The 26,034-nt window shown below is 33.4% G+C and overlaps 1 protein-coding gene across 3 annotated transcripts; it reads left to right on the forward strand.

The window, feature by feature from the left end:
* The first annotated feature begins 1,416 nt into the window (after positions 1 to 1,416).
* On the forward strand, positions 1,417 to 26,034 carry Prm_3 (paramyosin, long form). 3 transcript variants are annotated; one of them, XM_011181490.3, is made up of 11 exons: positions 1,417 to 1,906; positions 2,920 to 2,976; positions 10,991 to 11,077; positions 11,173 to 11,339; positions 14,322 to 15,193; positions 15,270 to 15,397; positions 15,466 to 15,578; positions 23,896 to 24,415; positions 24,489 to 24,584; positions 24,650 to 24,931; positions 25,560 to 26,034. In XM_011181490.3, the coding sequence occupies exons 1-11, from the start codon at positions 1,784 to 1,786 to the stop codon at positions 25,752 to 25,754; spliced, it is 2,640 nt and encodes an 879-aa protein (XP_011179792.2). In that variant the 5' UTR covers positions 1,417 to 1,783; the 3' UTR covers positions 25,755 to 26,034. The 3 variants fall into 3 exon arrangements, with proteins under 3 accessions (XP_011179792.2, XP_054084613.1, XP_011179793.1); XM_054228638.1 differs by lacking the exons at positions 1,417 to 1,906; positions 2,920 to 2,976 and adding an exon at positions 10,651 to 10,692; XM_011181491.3 differs by lacking the exons at positions 1,417 to 1,906; positions 2,920 to 2,976; positions 10,991 to 11,077; ... (2 more) ...; positions 15,270 to 15,397; positions 15,466 to 15,578 and adding exons at positions 16,873 to 17,026; positions 17,090 to 17,214; positions 17,496 to 19,031.

The following is a 26,034-nucleotide window of genomic DNA, read 5'->3' on the forward strand; positions in this document are numbered from 1 at the left end:
AAAGCGGAAGGGACCTAATATTTAATATTTAATCATAAATAAAGGCTAATGGCAAGTTAATATTATGAAGATATCTTATCATCATCATCAAATAATAAGAATATTAAAATATGGTGGCGTACTTACAGAGGCCTTAGTAATCAGTTTCATGGCTGGCAGATATCAAGGCAACCTAAATTTATGTTTATAAACATTTCAGATGAATATTTTATGAAAAGGAGAACTATACAAAAATACTTCAAATAACAATTTATTAATTTCCGAATATTGAATTAGAATTTATTACTTAATAAATCTTATTTTTCATATCACCTCGGTTTAACACGAATTATCCCGCTGCTCTGTGGAGTAGTCAATATATCTATTTTTTAATATTTACGACGATGGATTTACTCAATTTAAGCACTATAATAAAGATTCATCTACTTTAGCAAACGATTTCATAAATATTTATATTACAGGCATAATTCCGGTAAAGTGGTCACTTGCCAGCGCAGCGAACATCATAACCTTACGGTGGATTTATGAATTTTTCAGAGCATTAGCTAAAAATATAAATCAAGAAATGTTCGAAAACAAAATAAAAACGAAAACGACAGCAACAACAACAACAGCACAGAAATCAAACATAAAACGGATGCATACTTGCAAGCACACTTCCATTCGACAATTTCCTAGCTAATCTACATGCTGCATGAACACATACACGAACCAACGCCTGCCAACATAAAAATCCACATATGCTTCGGCTAATTACAGGTAAGAATCTCAATTGCTCAATATAGCCCATATCGAGATGACCGACTTGACCCGAGCGCATTAGCCAACAAAACACTCAATTACGGTACTTAGCATACTTATAACGGTATTTGTGTGTCTCTCTTTAAATGTGTGTGTGGCGAATGGGGTAAAAACGTACAACTCTACACGCAGTCGGAAAAGCTAAAAACAATAACAAATTTCCACACTCGACTTTTTACTCACTGCAATTAACACTTATAGAGGACAGCTGGTGTGAGCGGAGCGTGAAAAATTCAATAAAAGCACACACGCACACAGAGATAGTAGTGTGTGCGAATGTAGCTGCTAATACCTCCATAAAGTGTCTTATGTGCGCCTAGGTCTAAATTCGTATATATATTTGTAGGCTAATATGTGTGCTTGTGTGTTTTGAAATGCAACAACAACAACAGTAAATATATATGCTTTTCCGCAAGCTATGAGCAGAAAATTGTCTACGCAAGTGCTAGTTCTAACGGCTACGTACACCAAGTCCACTCAATATGTACACTAAATGAACACCAAAAACAACAACAACAACAACAATTGGCACATACACACACAGCTGAAAAATTCCCACTCGAAAATAATTGCCACGTCTCGTTTGGGTAGAAATAGACGAAAAGATCGTCAGCCAGCGCCAAATTCACGAAATACTCTTTATTCGAACGACACCGGGATCTCTTGTTCAGTAGATCACCAGCCTTTCTCCGACGTTTATTACGAATTATTCGGTGACTCGGTGACAACTACAACTTTTTGTGTGTGGAGTGCGAAAAGATTTCAATTTAGTCTCACACCTACAATACGACTTTTTTTTGTTACTGGAGGATAACAACTGCATTGCAGGGAATATTGAAATTTTTCCACCACAAATCGCCAGTTAAATTTGACATAAAACGCGGGCGCGAACGAAGTGTTCACCTGAGTGAAAAACAAATAAATATTAATAATAATAAATTATTTTAATTTTATAAATTAAATATACAACAACAATAAGAAAATGTCCTCGTCGCAAGCAGTACGCTCATCGAAATACTCCTACAGGGCCACCTCAACTGGACCCGGTGGAGCTGACATCTCTATCGAATACAGCGCCGATTTGGCCGCCCTCTCTCGTTTGGAGGTAAGCAGCGTGGCCGAAAATCGCAAAAATTAAATGATTGAATAAAAATTGATTAATTAAATAAAAATTTATTAATTGAATAAAAAAGATTAATTAAATAAAAATTTATTAATCGAATAAAAATTGATTAATTGAATAAAAATAATTAATTAAATAAAAAAATATTAAATAAATGAAATGATTAATCAATTAAATCAAAATTTATTAATTCAAGAAAAATTATTAAATTAATAAAAATTGATAAATTGAATAAAAATGATTAATTAAATAAAAATTGATGAATTAAATAAAATTAATTAATTAAATTAAAAATAAAAGTTCAAAAAAACTGTTTTTTTTAATAAAAATATTTGAAAAACTCTGAACTAAAAATGTGTAAAAATATGACAATAAAAGTGCCCAGCGGATCCTCGAACATATTCAAGTACCCTTCTCGTGCGTACGCCACTTTTCGGCGCAGTGATATGTGAAATTTGTGGACGAAGTAAAAAGATTGAGGATTCAGCTGCAAAGCAGAGTGAAAAATGTGCTCGTGCGGATTTGTAGAATGAAAAGCTGGCAAATACACATGCATACTATGACTTAATTTACAAATACATACAAATGTATGTATGTATGCATGCTAGACGAATTATGTAATAAAACGAAAAACGTCAAGCAGCAGAGAATTTGTGAAATATGTAGATGCGTGTGTATTTTTGGTACGAGAACGAGTTTAAAAAAAGACACTATAAACCGAACCGTGTGCATACATACCTTTGTGTGTGTGTACGTATTTAGATGAGAATGTACTGAAAAATATATGCATATTTGCGTAAAATGATTTGTGACTGAACTGAAATGAATTTATGAGAACTTGTAAATATATATTTTGAAAAAAATATATAAATTTTTTAATAAAGTGATATAATGAAAATACACAATTTAATAACGCTTAAACGCGCGTAAAATAATTAAATAAATTTTATAAAATGTAAATGTTGTGAAAATGATGAATTTCGCTTTACTTGCAGGATAAAATCCGTTTGCTCCAAGATGATCTTGAAGTCGAACGTGAATTGCGCCAAAGGGTAAGTAACGGGTGTGGGGGTTATAATGATATATAAATATTTTTTTTTTTTTTTAAATAAGAGAAATTCAAACAAATGAGTTAAAATTAGAATATAACAATATAAAAAAACAGTAAAAAAAAAATTAAAATTAAAAAAGAAATGATTATTATTATTTTAGACTATTATTTAACTAAACTTTTCAATATTAAAAATAAAATATTTAAAAACTTATTTTCTAAATTATGTTTTTAGAAAATTGAGAAAACAAGTAAAAGCTTAAAAAGCTTTCCTTTGTTTATCATATTTTTATTCAGCGCTTTTTCCATCATTCTTCATAAAGCGCTATAAAGTTAGGTTATGTTAATCTTCAACAAACAGCTAGTTCTAGAACAAAGCGCATATATGATGTAGATAAGTAACAACAAAACAATAGCATTTAAGCTTTTTAACGCACAACGCGGCACCACCTGGTTTAAGTTGATCCTAAACCCTGAAATATTTTTTAATTCCAAATTTTATTCAATATTTTACTTAATTACAAACCTTTGAAATTTAGAATTCTAGCAGTTCCAACCAACCTCTTCGGATATCTTTTGTTAATATTTTGTTAAATAAAGGTTTGGTAAGCATATATTATAATAGCTATAACAACGAAATTAATATTACAAAAACTGTAGATCTTGATGTTTTTCTTCTGTATATACTGTAAAGTTGAGCGAGAAATTCACAGGGTACAGGTCTCGGCGATACAATCAATCCAACGGATAGTGTCCATGTTTTAACAAATACTCAAAATATAGTAATGAAGAGGATTTAGAGCAGCTTATTTTAAGTAATAAAAATGTCTCAGAGATGTCATTGTAGACACATCTTCGAAACGAAGATCATCTTGCTTCCACTTTTTTATAAGATCGTGTGGAGCGGCGATAACTTTTACGTTTTTATTTAAGTAAATATAGTCTCCATTCCTTCCTTGGTAGATTAGAAACTTTCTAAGCTTCAAATACTACAAACGCCTTACAAAAAAAATATAAACACTTTCTTCAAACCAAAATTGTTCAACGGTTCACAGCCAACTACCTGCTAAAGTCTACTCTACGTAGCCTCAAATTCCAAATTCTTGCGAAATTACTTTTAAACGCCACTAAAACATTTCGATTGTTTCCAATTGCAAACGAAGAATAGAGAAACGAGCGAAAGTGGATTGCAAACAAGAAAAAATGTCGAAGAAAAAGTATAACTAAGTGAGTGCAGCGGCAAAAACAATGTGAAGCTACAAACAGTTTGCTAATTATAAATTACCCTTGCGTGCAGCAGCGAGCGATATTGTTGTGCATTGAACTTCAATCGCATTTCACTTGCACTGAGCTTGCCGAGGCGCTGATGACGACGGCTGAGATAAGCGCAGATTTTAATTGAAAGCTACAGCACCAGCGCCAAGCGGCAAACAGACAAAATGGAGATACAAATAAAAATAAAAAAAGAAAAGCAAAAACAAAATTTACAACGAAAGTAAATGCAAATGGCAGAGGCGGCAATAAATGCATGTAAACTATGCAATGGTTAAAGAAAGTAGCGTTGCTCATACGCCGTGTAGCACTCAAAGTGGTGGGGCGAAGGCAGCTTAGTGAGCATAGCAAAGAATTAATAGCAAAAGATAGCACAAAATGTATAAAGTATGGGAACTGGGAAGTGTTGCGTGGCATTGCGACAAATTTAGACAGCACTCCTGGTCCGGGTGAACACAAAATGTGGCAGAGAAAGCGTAAAATTTTATGAGCACCCAATAAAAATTTTACTGCAATTTTATAAAATAATAGAAGAGTAGCAGTAGTCTCGAAAGTGCTGAAATTTTTATTAAGTAAAAAAACATTTAAACTCTCCACCGCCAACAGCTGTTGCCTGGCAGCGCCGCAAAGCAACAAGCAAAGCACAACCAAGAGGAAATCGAACGATCCTAACACAAGCAAATAGCACACAAATACCACAGCGAAATGCCTAGCGCACGGCAAGCGAGCGGTGAGCGGCGAATAATGCTAAATTTAGCAGCGACATTCAATACAAATGATTAAAAATTTCACATTAAGCGAATATTAAAAAGCCAACGAAAAAATCTTTTCCAACACACACAGGCATGAGAATTCATATGCATATATCTTTATGAGTTTCCATATACATATAAATCTTCTCATACATATGTAAGCTTGTATGCTGTCGTTATGCGCCTGTGTGTGTGTGTGTTTTAGTCAAATATTAAATATTTTTTTACAAAAAAAAAGTTATTTTTTGTGGGTCATAAAAAGTGGCCATGACTAAAGGCAAAGCAGAGAAATTGAAAATTAAAAAACGAAAATAAAAATAAAAATGCTAAGTAATCCAATGCCGAATTAGCCAGCAAGCTAGAATTTATAAAAGATTTTTTTTTTTATTAAGTACTATATATATGCATATAGTATTATTTACGATATACAAATTGTATATATTTCTATGCTTTATATTCCCTGCTGTGTTTCTTGGACCTCACAAATGCTTTTCTGTGTCACATTGCCGCTTATTTGCCGCGCTGTCTTGCTCACTTTAGTCATACAGTTGTAGGCAGTTGTCAAAATATATGAAAAACAGCATGTTGCTTCTCATCTAATGAGCTTTTTTGGGCTAAAAATTGTTGGCGTTTGATGCATGCGTCGCTTGAAAACAAAACAAGCTACAATTCACTTGAAAAATAATCAAAAACTCGTAATAAATGTTTTTGAAATATGCACTGAATGTTTTCAACTTTATTCAGCGCTCTCTCAATTAATTATTATCAGTTAATAATATTAGAAAAAAAATTTCAAAAAACAAAAATCTCTAAAACCATCAAATAAATAATGTTGGAGCAAATACACCTAATTTCTGATTCAAAAATAAAGTCAAAGTTTGTCAAATTTCAAAACTTCTGTGTCAAAATAAAGTCAAAGTTTGTCAAATTTCAAAACTTCTGTGTCAAAACAAAGTCAAAGTTTGTCAAATTTCAAAACTTCTATGTCAAAATAAAGTCAGAGTTTGTCAATTTTCAAAACTTCTGTGTCAAAATTAGATCAAAGTTTGACAAATTTCAAAACTTCTGTCAAAATAATGTTAAAATTTTACAAAAATTTCCAATTTGTATGTCAAAATTTGTCAAATTTCAAATCAAAATAGCTGAAAAAAAATACTCTCTGAAATATTCCTCACATTCTCTGGGGTCCAACAAAGAAATTGTATTTTTGCATTAAAATATGTCAATTTTTTATTCTAAAAATTTTTTAGAACAAATGTACAATTTTGACACCGGGTACAATATTAACTGTATAATAAAAAATTTCCAAAATATTGTATTACTTTCTCTACTTTATAAAAGCTCCATGGAAAATTTTTTGATGAAATGTCCATAATTTCTATTTTATAAAAATCTAATTCTATGTTTTTGTCAAAATTTGACACTTGTCAAAAAAACGAGCTGTTAAACAAATACCTGTTCAAAATCTAGAACTTTTTAGGTTTTTGTTATGATATTAATGATTTTTTATTTTAAGAAATTCTTACGGCAAATGTCAAAAAACATGTCAGTTTTGTTAAAGTTGATTGAAGAGATATTGACCATATATAATGAATAGTTTGATTCAGAAAACGTTTCAAAAGGGTTGTTATGCTATAGAAAGCTTTCCTATTATTCCACTGACTCTCCACAAATGTTATATATACGAGCCTTGAAATTAATTTTGTAGCAATTAAAACCAAGAAATTGAGTTCTTATTGATCTACTGGAACAGTAACTTGGACTCTATATAAAAGTATTCAGTCGCGGAGAAAAGATGAATTATTTAAAAACCATAATATTCATTAAAGGCTTATTTCCATATCAAAATCATAAAATCGTTTTGGAGACTTATTATTATAAATACTCATACATAATTTCACTTCAAACATATGTTTGTCCTACCATAATTCCTTACGAGGTCAGCTGACGATCACTTAGATTGCTGTGGCCGCATATTCGCTGTCAGCTTTGTAGATGATGCTCGTCAACACACAGTGTTCTAGCGGCCAGTCTATCTATCTATGATTAAGTGTACCATATATGCATTGATGTATTGTATCTAATAATATGTGCGTAGGTATGAGTGTGTATATTTAAATGAGTCACTGCAAAGTGTGTGTCCATGTGTCACTAGTTTATTTTGGTAAAACAAATTTTCCGTTTCTACAGTTCCGAAAAACAATAAAACTTTTGTTCAACTTTTAATTTCACCGGTAATTTTGCCTATACTATATTGTATGTGTGAGATATATTCGAGATTATTTTATGCTTCCCAGAAGCTGTTGCTTATTTGGTGCATGTATTAATGAATTTCGCGCTGGAATAAAATTTCTGGTTGTTATAGTTTTCGAAATTTAAAGATTGCACCTAATTTATTGCGGCATTAATCGGTTGGTTCTGTATAGCACTGATATTTTGCAGCTGTAATTTTCAAGGAATTATAAATTATACATACCAACTTATGTAGATTTGTATTCTATGTAGTTATACATTAAAAAAAAAAGAAAAAGAAATATTCAACGGATGCTCAGAGTAGATATCAATGAACCCTAAAGCCATTATTTTAGTAAAAAAAAATTGATTTTTAGAAATCAATAATGGAATTAAAAATATATATAAGTGTTTAATATACATATATACATACACATATAAAGTTATTTTTGCATTTAATTCAATTTATATTAAAAATATAAATTATTTATGATGAATTAAATTTAAAACAATAGAAAAACTATGAAAAATATGTTTTAAAAAAATTTAATTTTTTTTTTAATTTGTAAAAAATTATTCCAGTATTTTTTATTAAAAATGTAAATTTTTTCCACTTAAAATTAAAAACAAAATTTAAAAAATTGAAATATAAAATATATATTAATTTTTTTACGAAATGTTTCTCTAAATCCCCAGAAAAAAGATGCAGAAAATCCATAAATTAAAAGTTTAAATTAAATTAAATTAATTTAATTTAATTATAATAAAAAATTTGGAATCCTAGAAAAATTTTCGAAAAAATTTGAAAATTTTCTCTAAATCCTCAGAAAAAGATGCTGAAAATCCATAAATTAAATGTTTGCCATCTACATATATACCTTCAAATTTAAAATAGAATATTTTTTATTTTATTTCTCAATATTTTACACACAAAAGCAACGCTGAGTTCGCCGCATTGCGAGAACATTCCATTTCTTTAGCCTCTATCCAAACACATATATGCATGTATAAATATACACACAAAAGCACCGTTATACACCTCAGAGTTTCGCCTAGTATATGCGTTTGCAAATCGTGCTGCGCCGCCATCTAACACTCCTCATAATAGCCGCCACAAATGACTTCCAAATGTATACGCACATACTACAACACAATGTTGCTTTATTTTATACGCTTGTGAAATTTGGAATGATTTTTAATGATATGAAGTAGGTCATTTTAAACAGAAAATTCTAACGGAAAAAAAATCTAAATGAAAAACCTACACACATTGTATTTGATATATTTCTCGGCGCTTTAATTAAAATCATTAAAATATTTTCCATGCAATGTAGCGTCAATACAAACACACACACACGTATCTATACATATAAGAACCGCTTGTAATTATAAGCAAAATAATTTTTATAATCTTGCACTTGTGTTTATGTGATACGTGAGTTCTTGAAGTTGCTTCGAAAATATACAAAATGTGTATATACATACATAAATTGATATATGTATATAAAGGCATTTCCACATGTTTAACAGTTTATAACACCTACAAAATGCTGTAAGTTCAGGCTGCATGTTGCAATTCTGCGTGCTTACACTCAACAAATTTTACATTTTTACGATTGCTGGCCTTTTGCCATTACAACATTTACACGAAAATTAAAAATAATTATTACTAAATGTCCGAATTGTGGTTATATTTTCATTAGTGCGAAATATTTGCTTTGCCTGTTGTAGGTGTTGATGGATGCTTTGTCATGTTTAGCTCATAACTGTAGGCGTCATTTTGATATAAAAGACATAAGGCATAACTGCAAATTACACACGAATTTTAATTAAATTTTGGACGTTGCAATTCTGAAGACGTCGTTGTCTGTCTCATAGGTCAGTTTGGAGTTTGTAGCAAGGAAGAATTTTATAAAATGTTTTAAATTTCTCTAGTACCGACTGTCTAAGTGTCAAAATGAAGCTCGAACATCTTCAGCGTTTTATTTTTTTTAATATGCGATTTGAAGCTTGTAAAAAAACATGAAAATTTACCAACCTGTAGTTTTGGGTCTCATATTTTAAGGCAAAAATGTATATCCCGACCAGCTATGCAAAATTTTGTAAAGTAAATCGTAAACACTATGCCTCGAGCCCCAAAAAATTGGTTTCCTAGCCTCAAATACACTTTCCAGGTCCATATTCCATTGTCATCTAGAAAACTTCAATTCATATCTTTTTAACCAAACCCTTGACTAACTCTATTTTCAGTTAGTAGAGATAAATCTACATATCAGTGGAATTCTCCATCTGACTTGAAACTTTTCTATACTCATTTTGAATTTTCGAATTTCTAAATCCACTTCACAACTAGATATTAACCGATCTCACCGATTACAGGTGATTGTTTAGTTTATAAAGGTACATCAAAATACAAAGAATTTCTATGGCTATTTCCCAAAATGTTTCATATTTTGTGGTTAGGTAAATTTCATGAATTTTTGGATTTCAAAATTTAATACATAACTGAATTTTTATAAAATAAATATTAATTTATATATTAGAAAATTTAAACTCAATAAAAAAAGATGGCTGAAAAGACCGATCACATCATGTCAGGGTAGGTGTCTTAGCTAAATTTTGTGTAGTATTCACGGTGGTAGCATAATTCATATTCAAGAACTGCTGGAGTACACTAGAGGTTACGAAAATATTTATTAGAAAATTTCGCTCTGCAAAATCAACAATATTACTATGATTGTCATATGATGGTGCCTACAACTTTCAAATCAAGGCTTTATATGGAGACTTCTGATAAGTATGAGAGGAGAAAAAGAGATATTATAAAATATATCGAATTTCATAAGCTTAAATCCTATAAGTTAGGAGTGGAAAGACAAAATCAAACAGAGTGTGCTGTTTTTGGTCTATAGATCTTTACATTCTTATACCATAAGGTTTGATATACCTGGTTGAAACCGAATAAAGTGTAATACATGTATATTCAAATGGATCTAATAATCTTAAGTTGTAGATATTGTTTATCTTCAGTAAGAAATCAGCTTTTTCCCATTCCTTAGACACTAAAATCATATTGAATCTGAAATGTGTTTAAACGAGTTCCTTCGTCTTACTAAATAGTAATGAATAAAGTACGGTTATTAATTATGGTTAGAAAAACTAAAATATTTTATTAAAAATTTTGGAATATGGAAATTTCGAATAATGAGTTATGAGATTATTAATATTATATTTTAGTTTAAGGGTTAATAAATATTTAAGATCGATAAATTCTCATACCAAAAAAATATTTCCAATATACATATGTTATTTCAAAAAGTCATTAATGCAAAACAAAAGAAGTAAATAAATAAAAAATAACTGTTCAAAACAAAATTCTTAGTGCTTATTTCAAAAATATAGATATTCTAACAGCTTTTATATGATTGTACTAAATGCTAATAACAATCGAAATAGGCAATGTGAGTAAATAAAAACAAAAAATATTGTTTTGAAATTAAACAAGAATTTTTCCAAAGCAAATAAATCCATATAAATATTTGTAGTTGAATGAAGTATACATAGAAAATAATAATAAAAAAGACAAATATGTAAGGCTAAATTGTAATAAATAATTGAAAAAACTGTCAATATTTATAAACAAATATTTTTATTAAATTTTTTGTTGTAAGAATTTCTGTTATTTTCAAAACTGTTGGGAGCATATATATTTTTCATTTTATATGAATATTTATTAAATGAATTTCTACAACTTTACAGATCGAGCGCGAGAAGGCCGATCTCAGCGTGCAGGTCATTCAGATGTCCGAACGTCTTGAGGAAGCTGAAGGCGGCGCTGAACATCAGGTGAGTTCACTCAAAAAACAAGAATTCTATAGTTTTACAATAACAATAAAAACAAATAATTATTCTTAATATTTTTTCTGCAATTCCTTGCTTAGTTCGAGGCAAATCGCAAGCGTGATGCCGAATTATTGAAGCTCCGCAAATTGCTTGAGGATGTCCACCTCGAATCCGAAGAAACTGCCATTCTTCTGAAGAAGAAGCACAACGAAATTATTGCGGATTTCCAAGAACAAGTCGAAATCCTAACGAAAGCGAAGTCCAGGTGAGTGTGTCGTTTGCAGGAAGCCAATAAAGCAATGCAATAAAGAAAGCTTTAGCTTGCTTTTTAGTAGTGCATCAGAAAAGTAGCTTAAAGCGCGCTTGTATAAAATAAAAGTTGTTTCTTTGAGTTTTAAACACATATACATACTTACATATATACAAATGTATATATACATAGCAAGATATGCAATACATATATATAAGTATATATACGCCTTTAATACTCAACCCGTTACACATTTTAACCGTTATAACACATGCATACATACATAAGTTTCTTGACAATTCATTGAACTTAACACTAGTAACCCCACTGAAATCGTGGGTCAACATGACCTCGTCTGTCCACGCTCGTAATTGTGTCAATATGTCAGTGAGTTAGTCAGCAAAAATTCCATTTCGTTTAATGTTTATGCAGAAACGTTGCATTTTATATGCGGAAAATATTTCGCGCAAAATAAATAATTGTGTGCAATGCGCTTGACATACAGTGTACAACAAAAAAAAACATACAAAATACATATAAATTGCAGTAAAGCGTTGAAAACCGTTGTTTATCTAAGTGAAAAAATTCTGTGTGGATCTAGAAATGCCTCAGATACATAAAATGATGTTGAAATATACAAAATGTTTATACACATGTGTCTGTAATTACTTGTATATAAATAGTATATAGCACATATGGGTATGTGTATGTATGTATCGGTGTATAAAAGCAAGCGATTGCGAAAAGTGTTCGTTGAAATCTCATATTTCCAAAATCCAAAAATAAAATAAATTGTGTCGAAATATTTTTCAAGGCTACAGATACACACAGTCGTTGGTAGAGCGGGAGTAGCGCACCGCAGTTGCGCACTCTTCGTAAGTTGTTAGACGATCTAGCATATTTACTTTGAACATTAAAAGCTTGTTCTCAATTAACTGTTAAACTTAAATAATTAAAATCATTGAAAAAATAATATTTTCAACGAGTTTGAAAAACAGTTTAAAAATTATTTAAAAAAAAATATTTATATTCCCTGCTTTTATGCTCACACTCCCACACTACACTTTGTAACTGTGTGTGGGCCGTATAGCTTTCACCTGTGGTCCTGCGCACTTCCATGCATGAATATCGACTTGATGAGCTTGCGACACAAGCTATTCGACCCACTCCCACTACTACAACACAGCTATAACAGCTCACTTGTTCGTTTTCTGCACAAGCAAGATCTTCACTACCTAGCGAAAGCTTTTGCCACAAAAGCTCTCAACTTAATGACCAATGAGCCACGCTGAAAATCTCAACAAATTTTCTTATTTTTTTCTTCTATTTTCTTGCACATTTTATTTATTGTTTTGTTCTTGTACTCAAATGTTCAGCACTTACACAGAACAAAAAAAGAAAATAAAAGCAAAAGCAAAAACATAAATATGTGTATATATACATAAATTGAGTCGAATAATGTGCGCATTTATTTTTAGAAAAATTTTTGAATTTTTCCTACACATTTTTCTACCTTTTTGCCGCACGGCCCACACAATGTTGCGCCGGTGGTTGTTAGCCGTTTGGCTGGTTCCGCTCAGCTTCTCCGCACTGTCGATCCAAATAAGTCTTTGATTTAGTAAATATTCAACGTGTTATTGTTGTTGTCTCTTTTTGACAAATTCACCTTTATGGAAATTTGATACTTTTTTTGCTGTGCGAATATGCAGAGCAAATGTAGAATTTATGAAGTATGCTATGAACTGCATAAGATGAGAAATATCGCTGGCTAAGTGACGGTCAGTGTTTTTGAATTAAAAAATATTATTATTTTTTAACAATATTCCTACCGAAATTTTTAAATGTTTTATGACTTTCTTATTATTTTTTTTAATAACCCATTATTTATCATAAATTATATTTTTCTTTAATTTTGATTTTTAATATGCGAGCTGGTGGCGCATAGAAACACCCTTAGTCGATCTTTCAGTTCTATCCGCAGCCAAAGAGTCTGCACTGAGAAAGCTCTTTCATGCATGTTTTCACTGATAGTTCATGCGCCCCTATAGAATATATATATAGTTAACTCCTTACTATCAGTCAAAATATGCATAAAATAGCTTTTCAAGTTCGCAAGGAAAGAAAAAAAGAATTTAATTCAGAATAACTTCGGTAGAATCGAAGATTAGATACCCTACAGAGAGAATTTGATATTCAAACGATTTGCAACTGTCCACTCTCTGCTTTTAGAACCTTATTGTGACGAGTATTCGAAGCTTTAAAGCTAAGTATTTGAGCTTTTACCAAAAGAAACCGTTATTTTAATAGTGGTAGTGATTAAAGGTACCCTTCTGATCACGTCTATTCTTTTAATAAGATTATCAAGATGAATTTAGGCTTCAAAGCATATTAGTATTTCGTAAAGAAAAGTTTCTTGAGATTGTGTAAAAGTCAAAAGACGGCCACCTTTATCTTAACAATATCAAACGTGTGGGTAAATGCAAAGAGATTCTGAAAGAATCCAATTAAAATTCTTGACAGTTTTTCATAAACTCAAAACCATCTAACTCGAGTTTATATCGCAAAATTAATGTCTTAAATGTCCAGATAAATAACGTCAACGTTCGACAAAACAACAAAGAATCCGTCGCTGATCATGTCTATGAAATTATCAGTATTCCTTACCACACTTCCATGTTCATAATATAGACTATCTTCAGCATCTTCTCTGAAAGTAGGGTATATAAACACAGTATAAGAAAAGAATGCAGTCGGTTAACTGAAAGATTTTGTATCTAAGGGTCAATGCAAAACTAAGCTCAGTTATATAAATTATACACAGCTTAACACCGCTTCGCATATAGCCGACTCTCGAGATACCGCTGCCATGCATTCTGCTGCCGCCTAAGTATTCTATGTTTATAAATAAAATACCGATTTTCACCACTTTCAATTGACTAATTCTTTCTCTTTTATATATACATTTCATTCCCTTCATTGATCTGTAAACTTATACAGGGCTGAGAAGGAGAAATCCAAATTCCAGGCCGAAATCTACGAATATCTCTCCCAAATCGAATCGTTCAACAAGGAGCGTATTGTAACCAGCAAACATGTCGAACGTCTGGAAATTAACATCTCCGAATTGAATGTTAAAATTGAGGAATTGAATCGCACTGTCATCGATATTACATCGCACAAGACCCGCCTCTCGCAAGAGAACATTGAATTGATCAAGGACGTCCAAGATCTCAAATCCCAACTGGACACTGTCTCATATTCCAAGAGCCAAGTTATCTCACAATTGGAAGATGCTCGCCGCCGTTTGGAAGATGAAGACCGTCGTCGTTCGATTTTGGAATCTTCCCTTCATCAAGTTGAAAGCGAATTGGAATCGATTCGCATCCAACTCGAAGAAGAATCGGAAGCACGTATTGACTTGGAACGTCAGCTGGTCAAGGTCAATGCCGATGCTATTTCCTGGCAAAACAAATACCAGACTGAAGTAGCCGCACGCGCTGAGGAGGTCGAAGAGCTCCGTCGTAAATATCAAGTGCGCATCACCGAACTCGAGGAACATGTTGAGACATTGATTGTGAAGATCAATAATTTGGAGAAACAAAAGACTCGCTTGGCCAGCGAAGTGGAAGTTTTGATTATCGATTTGGAGAAATCGAATAACACTTGCCGCGAATTGACCAAGTCGGTTAATACCTTGGAGAAGCACAATGTTGAATTGAAGAGCCGTCTCGATGAAAGCATTGTATTGTATGAGAATAGCCAACGTGATCTGAAGAACAAGCAAATTGAATTGCAACGCACCGTGCATGAATTGGACAAAGTCAAGGATGCTAACAACACATTGGCTCGTGAGAACAAGAAATTAGGAGGTGAGTACAAGACCAAGGCGACTGCCTTACATTACTTTACTCTTCCATAACTAATTATTTTCACTCTTCGCCACAGATGATCTCCATGACGCCAAGGGCACACTCAATGAATTGAACCGTCGTTTGCATGAATTGGAATTGGAGCTCCGTCGTTTGGAGAACGAACGTGATGAATTGACTGCTGCTTACAAGGAAGCCGAGGCTGTAAGCATAATCAACTAATCGTTATGAAGGCAAATACTTCATGCTATTCTTTGTTTTCTCTCAAACAGGGTCGCAAGGCTGAGGAGCAACGCGCTCAACGCTTGTCTGCTGACTTCAATCAATACCGCCATGATGCCGAACGCCGCTTGGCTGAGAAGGATGAGGAAATCGAGGCTATTCGGTAAGTCAAAAGTTTATATTTTTAATTTACTGATTAATTGTGATTTGGAGATTTCGTTATTATATACTACTATTCCACATCCTTTTAAAATGTGATTTTTGAACATTCCACTGAGTGAGAATAGAAGAATTTCGAGATGAATAGAAGAATTTCGAATGGTTCTCTTTCGTCTACAAACAATTTTTCGTTCTTGAAAGAAGGAGTTTTCCAAAAATATTCTGTCTGATGTTATAAATAAGATTGATCCATTATATACAGTCAGTGTCACAAATTCCTATCCTAATCCTTATATCAGGTATTGAACCAATAAAATTATATCTATATTGAAACGCGTTGAGTTCTTCGGAACGTCGTGTTTACCCAGACTCAGTCTTGTAACCTGTTCTGACCTACCCATCATTATTAATAAGACATGCGGGTCGTGTGCACAGGATAAGTCAGGAGTCAAAAGGGAAGGGTTATATAAATTACTTCATTTTAAAATTACTTCACAAGGAACTTTGAAATCGTTTCTGAATGATTGACAAAATTTTTTAATAATTTTGGTCTCGCTACTGTTGAGATCGGAGTTCTATGTTCGCTCAAAGTTTGTTAATGTTCCTCAGTGATTTATACCTTTTTCTCCCTGAATACCTAAAATACTTTTGAAAACAATTCCAAGTGGTTGGAATAATAGATATATTATATATATATTTTTCGCGGAGATCGGACGAGGACACATCACTACCGAACTCGGCATGCTTTCGTCCACGCTCCGTACATATGCTTCGAATAGTCAGTCTCTCATATAACCGTCACTGATATAAGATCAAGACAGACATACAGTGGCTTCCTTATGACCTCTTGGAAAAAGTTATTGAAATCATTCTTGACTCTTCGTATACAAAGGGTCCATCAGCCATTTTTGATTTGAAAATATCACTTTTTAGAGTACCTTCTAACTTAAATAGATTTATATTAAACTTTCGCATACTCTACGAATATATGGTATACACGCTGGCATTTTAATCCGGCAAAACTACAAACTTCCGCTTGACAAAACGTGAATGTGACGTGAAAGGTCATTGCATCATGAAAAACGGCTAAATAAAAGAAGCCGATATTATCACAACGGCTAATGACTTATTTTTGGCACCGAACCTAGCGACACTATCAATGCTAAATAGATTGCTTCCTATAAATTCATCGGAAGAAAGCAATGAAATGCATAAGAAATAGCAAAATAGACTACACTTCGTACTAAATCGATACGAATTGATCGATCGATTGCGGAAAGCAACGCTGTGTATTAACTGACCCATTTGCATCAGTACGATTTACAGAATTGGGGGCAAAGCATCGAATTAAGGCATTTTCGAAACAATAAACTCCCAACAACTTTTTTAAAGAACGGGAATAAATCAATTGAGATATCTGAGTTCCAACAGTGATTGAGAGTAAAGGAAAAAGTGAGTGTAATAATGGAAGCCTGGAAAGTTAAAAAAATAATGAACTTCTTATGAAACTTATAGAACCACAAAGCGTATTCCTGCAACGTTACACAATCAATTTTGCTTGCCAAATTATTTTGAGCTAACGGTTTTAAGGATTAACGACACAGCTCATTGCGCCTATCGTGAGAACATTTAGCTAGAAGGTAAATATGTGGAAGTTGTGGAAGTGGACTTGAGCTTTGAGTGTCATAACGCTGAAGCCGGAAGTTAGAGTCTAGTGTCATATGCTACAGAATCTCTCGGACTCAACTTCTGATATTGCATGCATGGTTCTATGCATTATGACAGCTCAAGAGAGGGAATACGGTGCAAATCAAATCTTATAAGATTCTACCACCGACTTCCTGTTCAAGTCAAAGCCAAAAGGCAGACAATCTCTCTCGAGTGCACGGCGATTACTTAAATTCATTAAATCTTTTTATAGATCACACCAAGTGTTCAGCGAATTTTGTGTGGCCAGCGAAAATAAAACCCAGCAACAAGCTCTACAGCCAACTGTGGCGAATGCATAAATCAGCGAAACTCGAAAATCGCGTGAATGTGAATGACGCTCGGAAGTGCTGAGGCAGCAAACGTTCGCTAAAGACAAAATTAAAGCGCAAGCAAACAAAAAAAATCAACGACGCCAAACAGAGACAGCGAATCGAACACCAAACAGTCGTCTGCATTGCAATCCACTGTGTACTGTGACTGCAGATTGCTCAACGAATACTTTTTTATACTGAAATCATTTAAACTAATTGTATTTCAAGTACAAGACATTTCTAATAGACAGTTGTACACACACAAACACCTACTTTCTCAAATACAAAAACAAAACAAACGAGACAAACACGCACTGCCTTAAGTAATACAGATCGCAGCGCACCCAACAACTGATCCTCCAACAACAAACATAAGCGAATAGCGCTCACCAAAGAGAAACTGAAACACTTGAAAACGCTGCGTCCCATTTGACCAATAACGCCGCAGCTGCAGACCCTTACTGCAGGCGCTACAAATCGACAAGTACGCTCTAGTACGTTTCCCTTGCTACAACACTATCTACCTTACCCGCACCCATTACCCCTTACTCGCCGACCTATCCAACTGTGGTTATCTGACCGAGCGCAGCAGCCGAGTCACACAAGAGAACCATGGCGCTCACATATAGATTGCGCCCCTCGCGCACCCGCCATTTGGCAACACACGCCTATGAGGACAACTATGGCTACACAATGAACTACTATCAGCCGATGCTCGATTATTTGGATGCGAAAACAAAGAAACTAAATGTCGATCCGCCGCACTTGCCGTGGTCAAGTGAGCGCGGTCTGCGACAATATCGCTCCTCGAACCCGGTACGTCGCTACGATGCGGACGAAGTGTTGCGTCTGTCGCGTGCCTGCGCCCATCGTGCAGATGAAATTTTACTTGATTTTCGCGTTAGGAAGCGTACACCATTCAGTGTGATAAAACTCGCCGACGCAGCGCGTGTTGACAGGCATATTGAACCGGATACGGTAGTTGAACGCTCGCGTGAACGTCGTCGTCGTCGCCAACAGGATTTAGAGGATCTAATACGTCAAGACACCATACGTCTATTACAGCGCCTACGTAGAATGGAGTTGGATAATGATTGTGCCCGCATGACGGACGAATTTAAACGTTCGATTCGTGGCAAATCCGCTACTCAAATAGCACAGGCGCTCATCTCGGAATCGGAACGTAATATCAAGACATCGAAACGTGAGGAGGAGGACTTTCTCGCACAGACATTGGTGCGTGCAAGTCGTGCTGCGAGTCGTGCACGCTCCGGTTCACCGGAGGGTCGCTTCTCCTCGCATGCCTATCATATGGAATTGATGGACGAACGTATGGTCGATAAACTCGATCATCGCGTCTCCTCCTCATTGTATAATGTTAAGCGTCAATTGTCGACGCTCAATCAGAAGACAGTCGAATTTTATGCGGACTCCAGGTGTGGTATAGATGATAAGTGTTGGATTTGTCGCAAAGTAATGCGTACACATCCCAAATTGAAGGACTATACCTATATATATTGGCAGCATTATTAAATTGATTGATTGGATGGGTATAGGAAAAACGAGGGTAGGGCCTAGAGCACGCGAAACACTCGAGACTTTAGAAGTTTGAGAGTTAGTTTGTAGCAACAATTAGTTTTTAATCAACGAGTCTAGTAAGTAGATATACTAGAGGCTGTGTTTGAGCGATTTGATTTGAGTTTAGCGAGCTCTGCGTAAGTACTATAAGTACTAAGGTCTAAGTGCTAGCGTCTGTGGTTAAGGGCTGCCATTATGCACTAATTCAAACTCAATTTAAATACTATTTACACCGTGACTCATACACTAAAAAGTCGCAATCAGCAGACACTTAAGAAAAATTACATTTCGAATTAACATAATATTTTACAAATCACCTCTTCCACCATGCTCGCCACCTCTCTAGCGGGTATAGCCGCATAACTGCAAGTTATTTAACATTCAAATGCATGAAATGCCTTTTGGGACGCAGCCTTATACAAATCTACACATACACATCAAAATCAAAATATTTATAAAAGCCACATTAAAGTGCAAATATCTACAGACATAAGTACACATTTGCGAACACAATTTCTTGCTGTTTTTCAATTAAAATGATTAAATTTTCAATTCAAAGCATTTGTTTCTTTATTTTCGTAATATTTACTCGCTCATCGCTTTTCAAATATTTTTGTTTTTCGCAACATAAAATTAACGCAAAAACAACAAACAGCGTTCAGCAGTGGCCAAAATTCACTTATGCCTCAACATTTTTGGCTTTGGGAACTGAAAACAAAAAAATAAGAAAAATATTTTTTTGCTGAATTTGCATTTGCAGTATTTTTGGCAGCAAGCGCATTAAATTTTTCAACGCAAAAATTCTGAGAAAAAAAATTCGAAAAAAACTAGCAAACAGTTTTTTTGAAAATGCTGTTGTTGTTCTATAAAAGCTAGAAAATTTGTTTTGAGAAACTTGCGTTAAAACACCTAATTTATTTCATTTATTTGTGCATGAGGAAATGGGTTGCAGTGCCTTCATATTTACTATACTTTTGTATATACAGTTATATGGTAAGAAATTGCAGATTTGGTCGATCGATCAGTTAGTGAAATTGCTAAGTAAATGTAGATACAGATACAGAACGCTGACAGCACCATCGATCACAGTCGTACTTAAATGAAATGTGTAATCACTGCAATCACAGAACTTTTATGATTTATGGGATGCAGATGTTTTACATTCATTTAATAAAAATAACGAAATTTAAAATTGTTTGAGTAATCAACCGAGTCTAAAGATTGAAGAGTCTAAGGAATCGTATAAGATCACAATAAATATATATTTTTTTAGACAATTAATATCTAAATTAGCACAGAAATATATTTCATCTATTCCTCAAAAGAGAGGAAAAAGCAAAGACTGAACGTCATCTTAAAGCCTACGTCTAGATCTTTATTATTATATAAGATAACATTATCTTAATTCGATAAAAATTTATTAAAAATCTAAAAAACATTAAATCAAATACTTTTTATTGAGAAATCAAAAAAGTAATTGAATCCAATATATTTTGAATAATCTTGCCTAAGATAAAGAATCCAAAAACTGGCAAATACTTGTGGAAGTGTTTCAAACGATCTCACAATGAAACAACTCTTTACTAAATTCAAAATTTTGTCAGCATCTAGCGGACTATTATATGATTCTACAAATTAGTACCACAAAATATTTTTATTTAAAGACCTAGGAATATATTTTAATCATTTTACGAAGTAATATATATGTTTCTTATTACCATAGTTATTATTATAAAGGTTATATTCCTTTCAAAGTGTTCCAAGCGATCTCCCAATGAAACAGCTAACTCACTCTACTCACTTTGAGAACCTTTTCTATAGTCTAATGGATTGTTCTTTGGTTTTACAGCATTTTTTTGCCAAAAATTTTAGTGAAGTTAATTTTTTAAAGTTTTTAATTTATATAAGAAGTCCAAAAAATTATACTCAAATCTTTTCCAAAAAAAAAAATAAATTAGTATTTTCAAAACTATTTTTTAGCTTCTCAAAAAAAGGAAAAAGTATTTATAATGAGACTTAGAAATAATCTGCAGTAATGAAATATTTAATAATATACATTTTAAGAAATAGCTTAAATGAAACCATCAGAAAATACTAGTTCAAAAATTCGACAAATTTAAATTGCTTTTGAATCAAAAATAATTTGTATAACTTAAAAAAAACTTCAAAATTTATTTGATAAAACAAAAAAATTAAAAAAGCAATATTAGGCAAAAATTTCTAAAATATGATAACCGTATTGAAATAATTTCAAAAACGTTCAAATTAATTTTTTAATCAATTAAAAATTGAAATCACTTACAGCATTGTGGTCTCAATGAAATCTAGTTAATATATGATCTACCTTAAACAATTACATATACGCAAGTGTTTATATAATATTTCAAAACAAAATACAAACTTTGCAGAATTTCAATACTAAATGACAAAAAAAAACATTGCAAAAATACTCGTGCGACCTTCAGTGGCAAATTTCAAAATTTTTTAATTTTCTTTATTTTAATTGTTTTTTTTTTCAAATCTTTCACTTTGGTCAATTGTATTTTGCTGTCCTTCAAAACAACAAATTCTTAAAAAAAATAAAAATTAAATTCTAAAAGTTTGTTTTGCAAGCAAAGTGATGCCTCATGACAGTTTCGTACGCAAACATAATGAAATTTGCGCAAATACAGGCGTTGCGAAAAGCAAACGTACACTACTAAATAAAATCTTAGAGGGGAAAAAGTACAAGCAAATTAAATAAATCTAAGCAAATGTTTAAGGGAATTTAAAGTAATCGCATATTTAGAGAAACATAGAGGTCGTCTGTAAACAGTTTTTGTGGATTAAATTAAATTTTAGTATGCAAAAAAAAAAAAATTAAATGAAAACATAAAATTAAAAATAATCACTATAAAATGAAAATTTGCGGAACGGAATGCTAATTTTGGGTATATGCATATAAATAAAGAATTACTACAATGAAAGGACTTAGAATATTCAAATTAAGTTTAGTTAATTTTGCAAAATATCCTCATTGAGATTTTCCCTTTACTCAACATTTGAATCCCTCTCTTTACTCTCGAACAAATATCCCATGCAACCCTATCCATTTAAGGCACACCACAACACCATTACTGCATTGCATTCCGCCTCCCACAGCATATCCCAAATCTGCATCGACTAGTCATCATTGCCACCACGAAGGCGACCCAAATATCCACATACCATTGCGGCAATCACCTGTGCCACGTTGCCAAGTAAAAATAACAAACCTGACAGCATCAACCATTCCTAAAATGCTGAGTCATAGCAAACCCGTTTGAGATAATCTCGATGTGGCATCACAACCTAAATAAAGAATGATTACAATAGAATTACATAATATTTATTTTGTGCGATTTAATAGCAACATCAATTGCATTAAAGACACTGCGAATTGCAAGCTAAATTTAGTTGGATGATGCATCGGAGTAAACGTCTGCATTGGCATTCGGGCAGCAGCCTAACAAACAGAAGATTGGAATGCGAGTAATTGTGACAAGTTCGCTGATTGACTGCATTGGAAACATGTGTATGCACTTTGAGATACTACATTTTGTACACACAGGAATTTCGAAATTGCACCTTTGTTCTGACATTTCTTTGTACATACATTTATTTGTATGTATGTATATATGTGCCTATGTCTATACATCATTAATTTCACTTTTTCATTAAATTTTTGGTATTTTGCACTTTCGAATTTTACTAAATTCAATGTATCTGAATGATTGATGGCAACAAGAATATCAAAGTTTTTTTTTTATCACCTGATAATTCAAATATCTACTTAATGTCGTTTCGGCTTTTTTCGAAATTAGATCTTCGAAAATTCGAACTTCCGAAAACTTGTCGGAAATCGAACACATTGAGAAGTTAAGTTTTAAATAGTCAATAAATTTTTATTTTGAATAATATTTTTTAATTTCGAAAATTCGAACTTCCGAAATTTTGTTGGAAATCAGACACCTTAAGAAGTTCGGTTTTAAATAGTCAATAGATTTCGATTTTGAATAATATTTTTTAGTTTCGAAAATTCGAACTTCCGAAAATTATTTGAAAAGTTATATATATATATGACTTAGAATCTGATTTTATAAAATATATAAAAAAGAAACAAGCCAATAATAACTTTGATTCTTTTCGACCAAATTGACATAAAAACTATATAAGTTGAAATTTTATTTATACTGAAATTGAAAAATCACTAACTTAATAGAAACTAAAATGATCTAGTAATGAAGTTCGCACTTGATGGGATCCTCACTATTAGCGCAAGAAGTCCCATTAATAAATTTATTTATATCATTATAAATTGAGTGTAAAACAGCTCCACCACTGCCTTAAAGAACTGTTCCCAATTAACTATTCCCTTAGAAGACAGAAACTAGTATATAAGGCAGAGGGCCAAAAATGGCAGATATTTGTTTAAATTATAGTCTATTGCCAATTATGTAGCTATTTTACTAGATATTTTACACTTATGTATAAACTAAGCAGATGGTCTCAAAAGTATGGTCAAGAACAAATTCGAAAACGGCATTCGTTGTATTCGGTAACAATAAAATTTAGCTAAAAATGAGGTAATTTATGGGTTACAATCAAAATCTCCAAATCACAAGAGTATTATATTTCAGCCTAATTCAAATATTTATCCAAATGCATCTTTACTCATAATTTAATTTTTTTCAACTCCCGCAGCAAGCAAACTGCCATCGAAATCGAACAATTGAATGCTCGCGTGGTTGAAGCTGAAACTCGCTTGAAGACCGAAGTACAACGCATCAAGAAGAAGTTGCAGGTGCAAATCACCGAACTGGAGATGTCCTTGGATGTGGCCAACAAGACCAACATCGATTTGCAAAAGGTTATCAAGAAGCAGTCATTGCAATTGACCGAATTGCAGGCACACTACGAGGATATTCAACGCCAGTTGCAGGCCACTTTGGATCAGTACAATGTGGCTCAGCGCCGCTTGGCTGCACTCAACGGTGAACTGGAAGAAGTCCGCTCGAATTTGGACAGCGCTGTGCGTGCTAAGCGCACTGTTGAATTGCAGTACGAGGAGGCAGTGACCCGCATCAATGAACTGAGCACCGTCAACGTCAACTTGGTGTCGTTGAAGTCGAAGTTGGAGCAAGAATTGTCGGTTGTCGCCGCTGACTACGAGGAAGTCACCAAAGAATTGAGAATCAGTGATGAACGCTACCAGAAGGTTCAGGTTGGTAGACAAATACTTAATCATTATAAAAATTACGGCTTGAAAACTGTAAACAACTGTATCACTACTTTAGATCGAACTCAAGCGCTCCATTGAAATTGTTCACGAGGAACAAGAACGTGTCGTCAAATTGGAGACCATCAAGAAGTCTCTGGAAGTCGAAGTCAAGGTATGACAAATTGAAATTATTTATAAGACTTTTATTTAATCACATAACACGAACCAATCGTCTAGAACTTGTCCATCCGTTTGGAAGAGGTTGAGCTGAACGCTGTGGCCGGCAGCAAGCGCATCATTAGCAAGTTGGAGGCTCGCGTACGCGATTTGGAATTGGAATTGGAGGAAGAGAAGAGGAGACACGCCGAAACCATCAAGATCTTGAGAAAGAAGGAACGCACCGTCAAGGAAGTCATGGTACAATGCGAAGAGGACCAGAAGAACATCATTTTGTTGCAGGAAGCTTTGGACAAATCGGTTTCCAAGGTTAACTTGTTCAAGCGTCAACTGGCCGAACAGGTAACATACTCTTATTCAGTTGTAGTCAAATAAAGTTGCTTTGAAATAAATGTAGGGAATTTTTTGGTAAGCTAAGTAGTTGGCGAGTTTATGAGAGAAAAGTTAAATAAAATAAATGTTTATGCTTGCATTTTTCTACACTTGCTTTATTATGCATATTTTCGCCGAGGTGTTGAGGGCTTTCTTTCGTTGGATGAATTTTCCTTCTTTCTAAATTTGCCGAAGTGTGTAAAACTTCAGCGGAGCTTTTCCATTATCGATAATATTGGTTTAAAGGACAACTCTGACAAACTGAGCATGTTTATCCAGTAAGGAAGTCCTCAAAGCTTAACGTATACTAAAGCTCAATGGCTCCCAAGTCTTTCAAGCAGTATTCTTCTAACTACCGTTAGCACATAAATGTTACATTTCTGAAATTTACAAGCAGATATCGAATTCAGTCAAATCTACGAATTCAGATTATTTAGAAACCGAACTTCCACTAAGTCTCACCCCTTTGTCGCTTTATTAAGATATTCTAGTAGTTTCTGTCGCAACATTTTGTTATCTTCCCTAAATCCTTTAAATCTTAAGCACTATCACTAACCTGTACTTTTTTTCTTCCTCTTCCCGCTTTAACCATCTCCAGGAGGGCATGTCTCAACAGTCCGTGACCCGCGTCCGCCGTTTCCAACGTGAACTCGAAGCTGCCGAAGATCGTGCCGAAAGCGCCGAAACCAATTTGAATTTGATCCGCGCCAAGCATCGCACATTCGTCACCACCTCCACTATTCCCGGCTCCCAGGTTTACATTCAGGAGACAACAAGAACGATCACCGAATAAATTATTCGCACACAACTTAAAATAAAATTAAACAAAAACAACTGAAAATTTTTATTATAATTTTAAAGTAACGGAATACATAACAACACCAACAACAAACAAGTAGAAGAAGAAGAAGAGGACCAACAACAACAACGACAACAACGACAACACCTTCGGTCTTCAAGCCGCTTATTAGCCTAGTAGTATGCTACCAAGACGGTCCCGTAACCACCGCAACGTAGCAGTTCATGTATTTTTAATTAATTAAATGAACAACAAATAAATTATCTAAACTAAA

Source organism: Zeugodacus cucurbitae, chromosome 4, assembly GCF_028554725.1.
Source record: "Zeugodacus cucurbitae isolate PBARC_wt_2022May chromosome 4, idZeuCucr1.2, whole genome shotgun sequence".
NCBI lineage: Eukaryota > Metazoa > Arthropoda > Insecta > Diptera > Tephritidae > Zeugodacus > Zeugodacus cucurbitae.

Excerpts from the sequence above, each read along its gene's own strand:
- Prm_3 (XM_011181490.3), top strand. The coding sequence starts at position 1,784 with ATGTCCTCGTCGCAAGCAGTACGCTCATCGAAATACTCCTACAGGGCC. Across the intron at positions 24,585-24,649 it reads CTCTGGAAGTCGAAGTCAAG|AACTTGTCCATCCGTTTGGA; the intron begins GTATGACAAATT and ends CCAATCGTCTAG. Across the intron at positions 24,932-25,559 it reads AGCGTCAACTGGCCGAACAG|GAGGGCATGTCTCAACAGTC; the intron begins GTAACATACTCT and ends AACCATCTCCAG.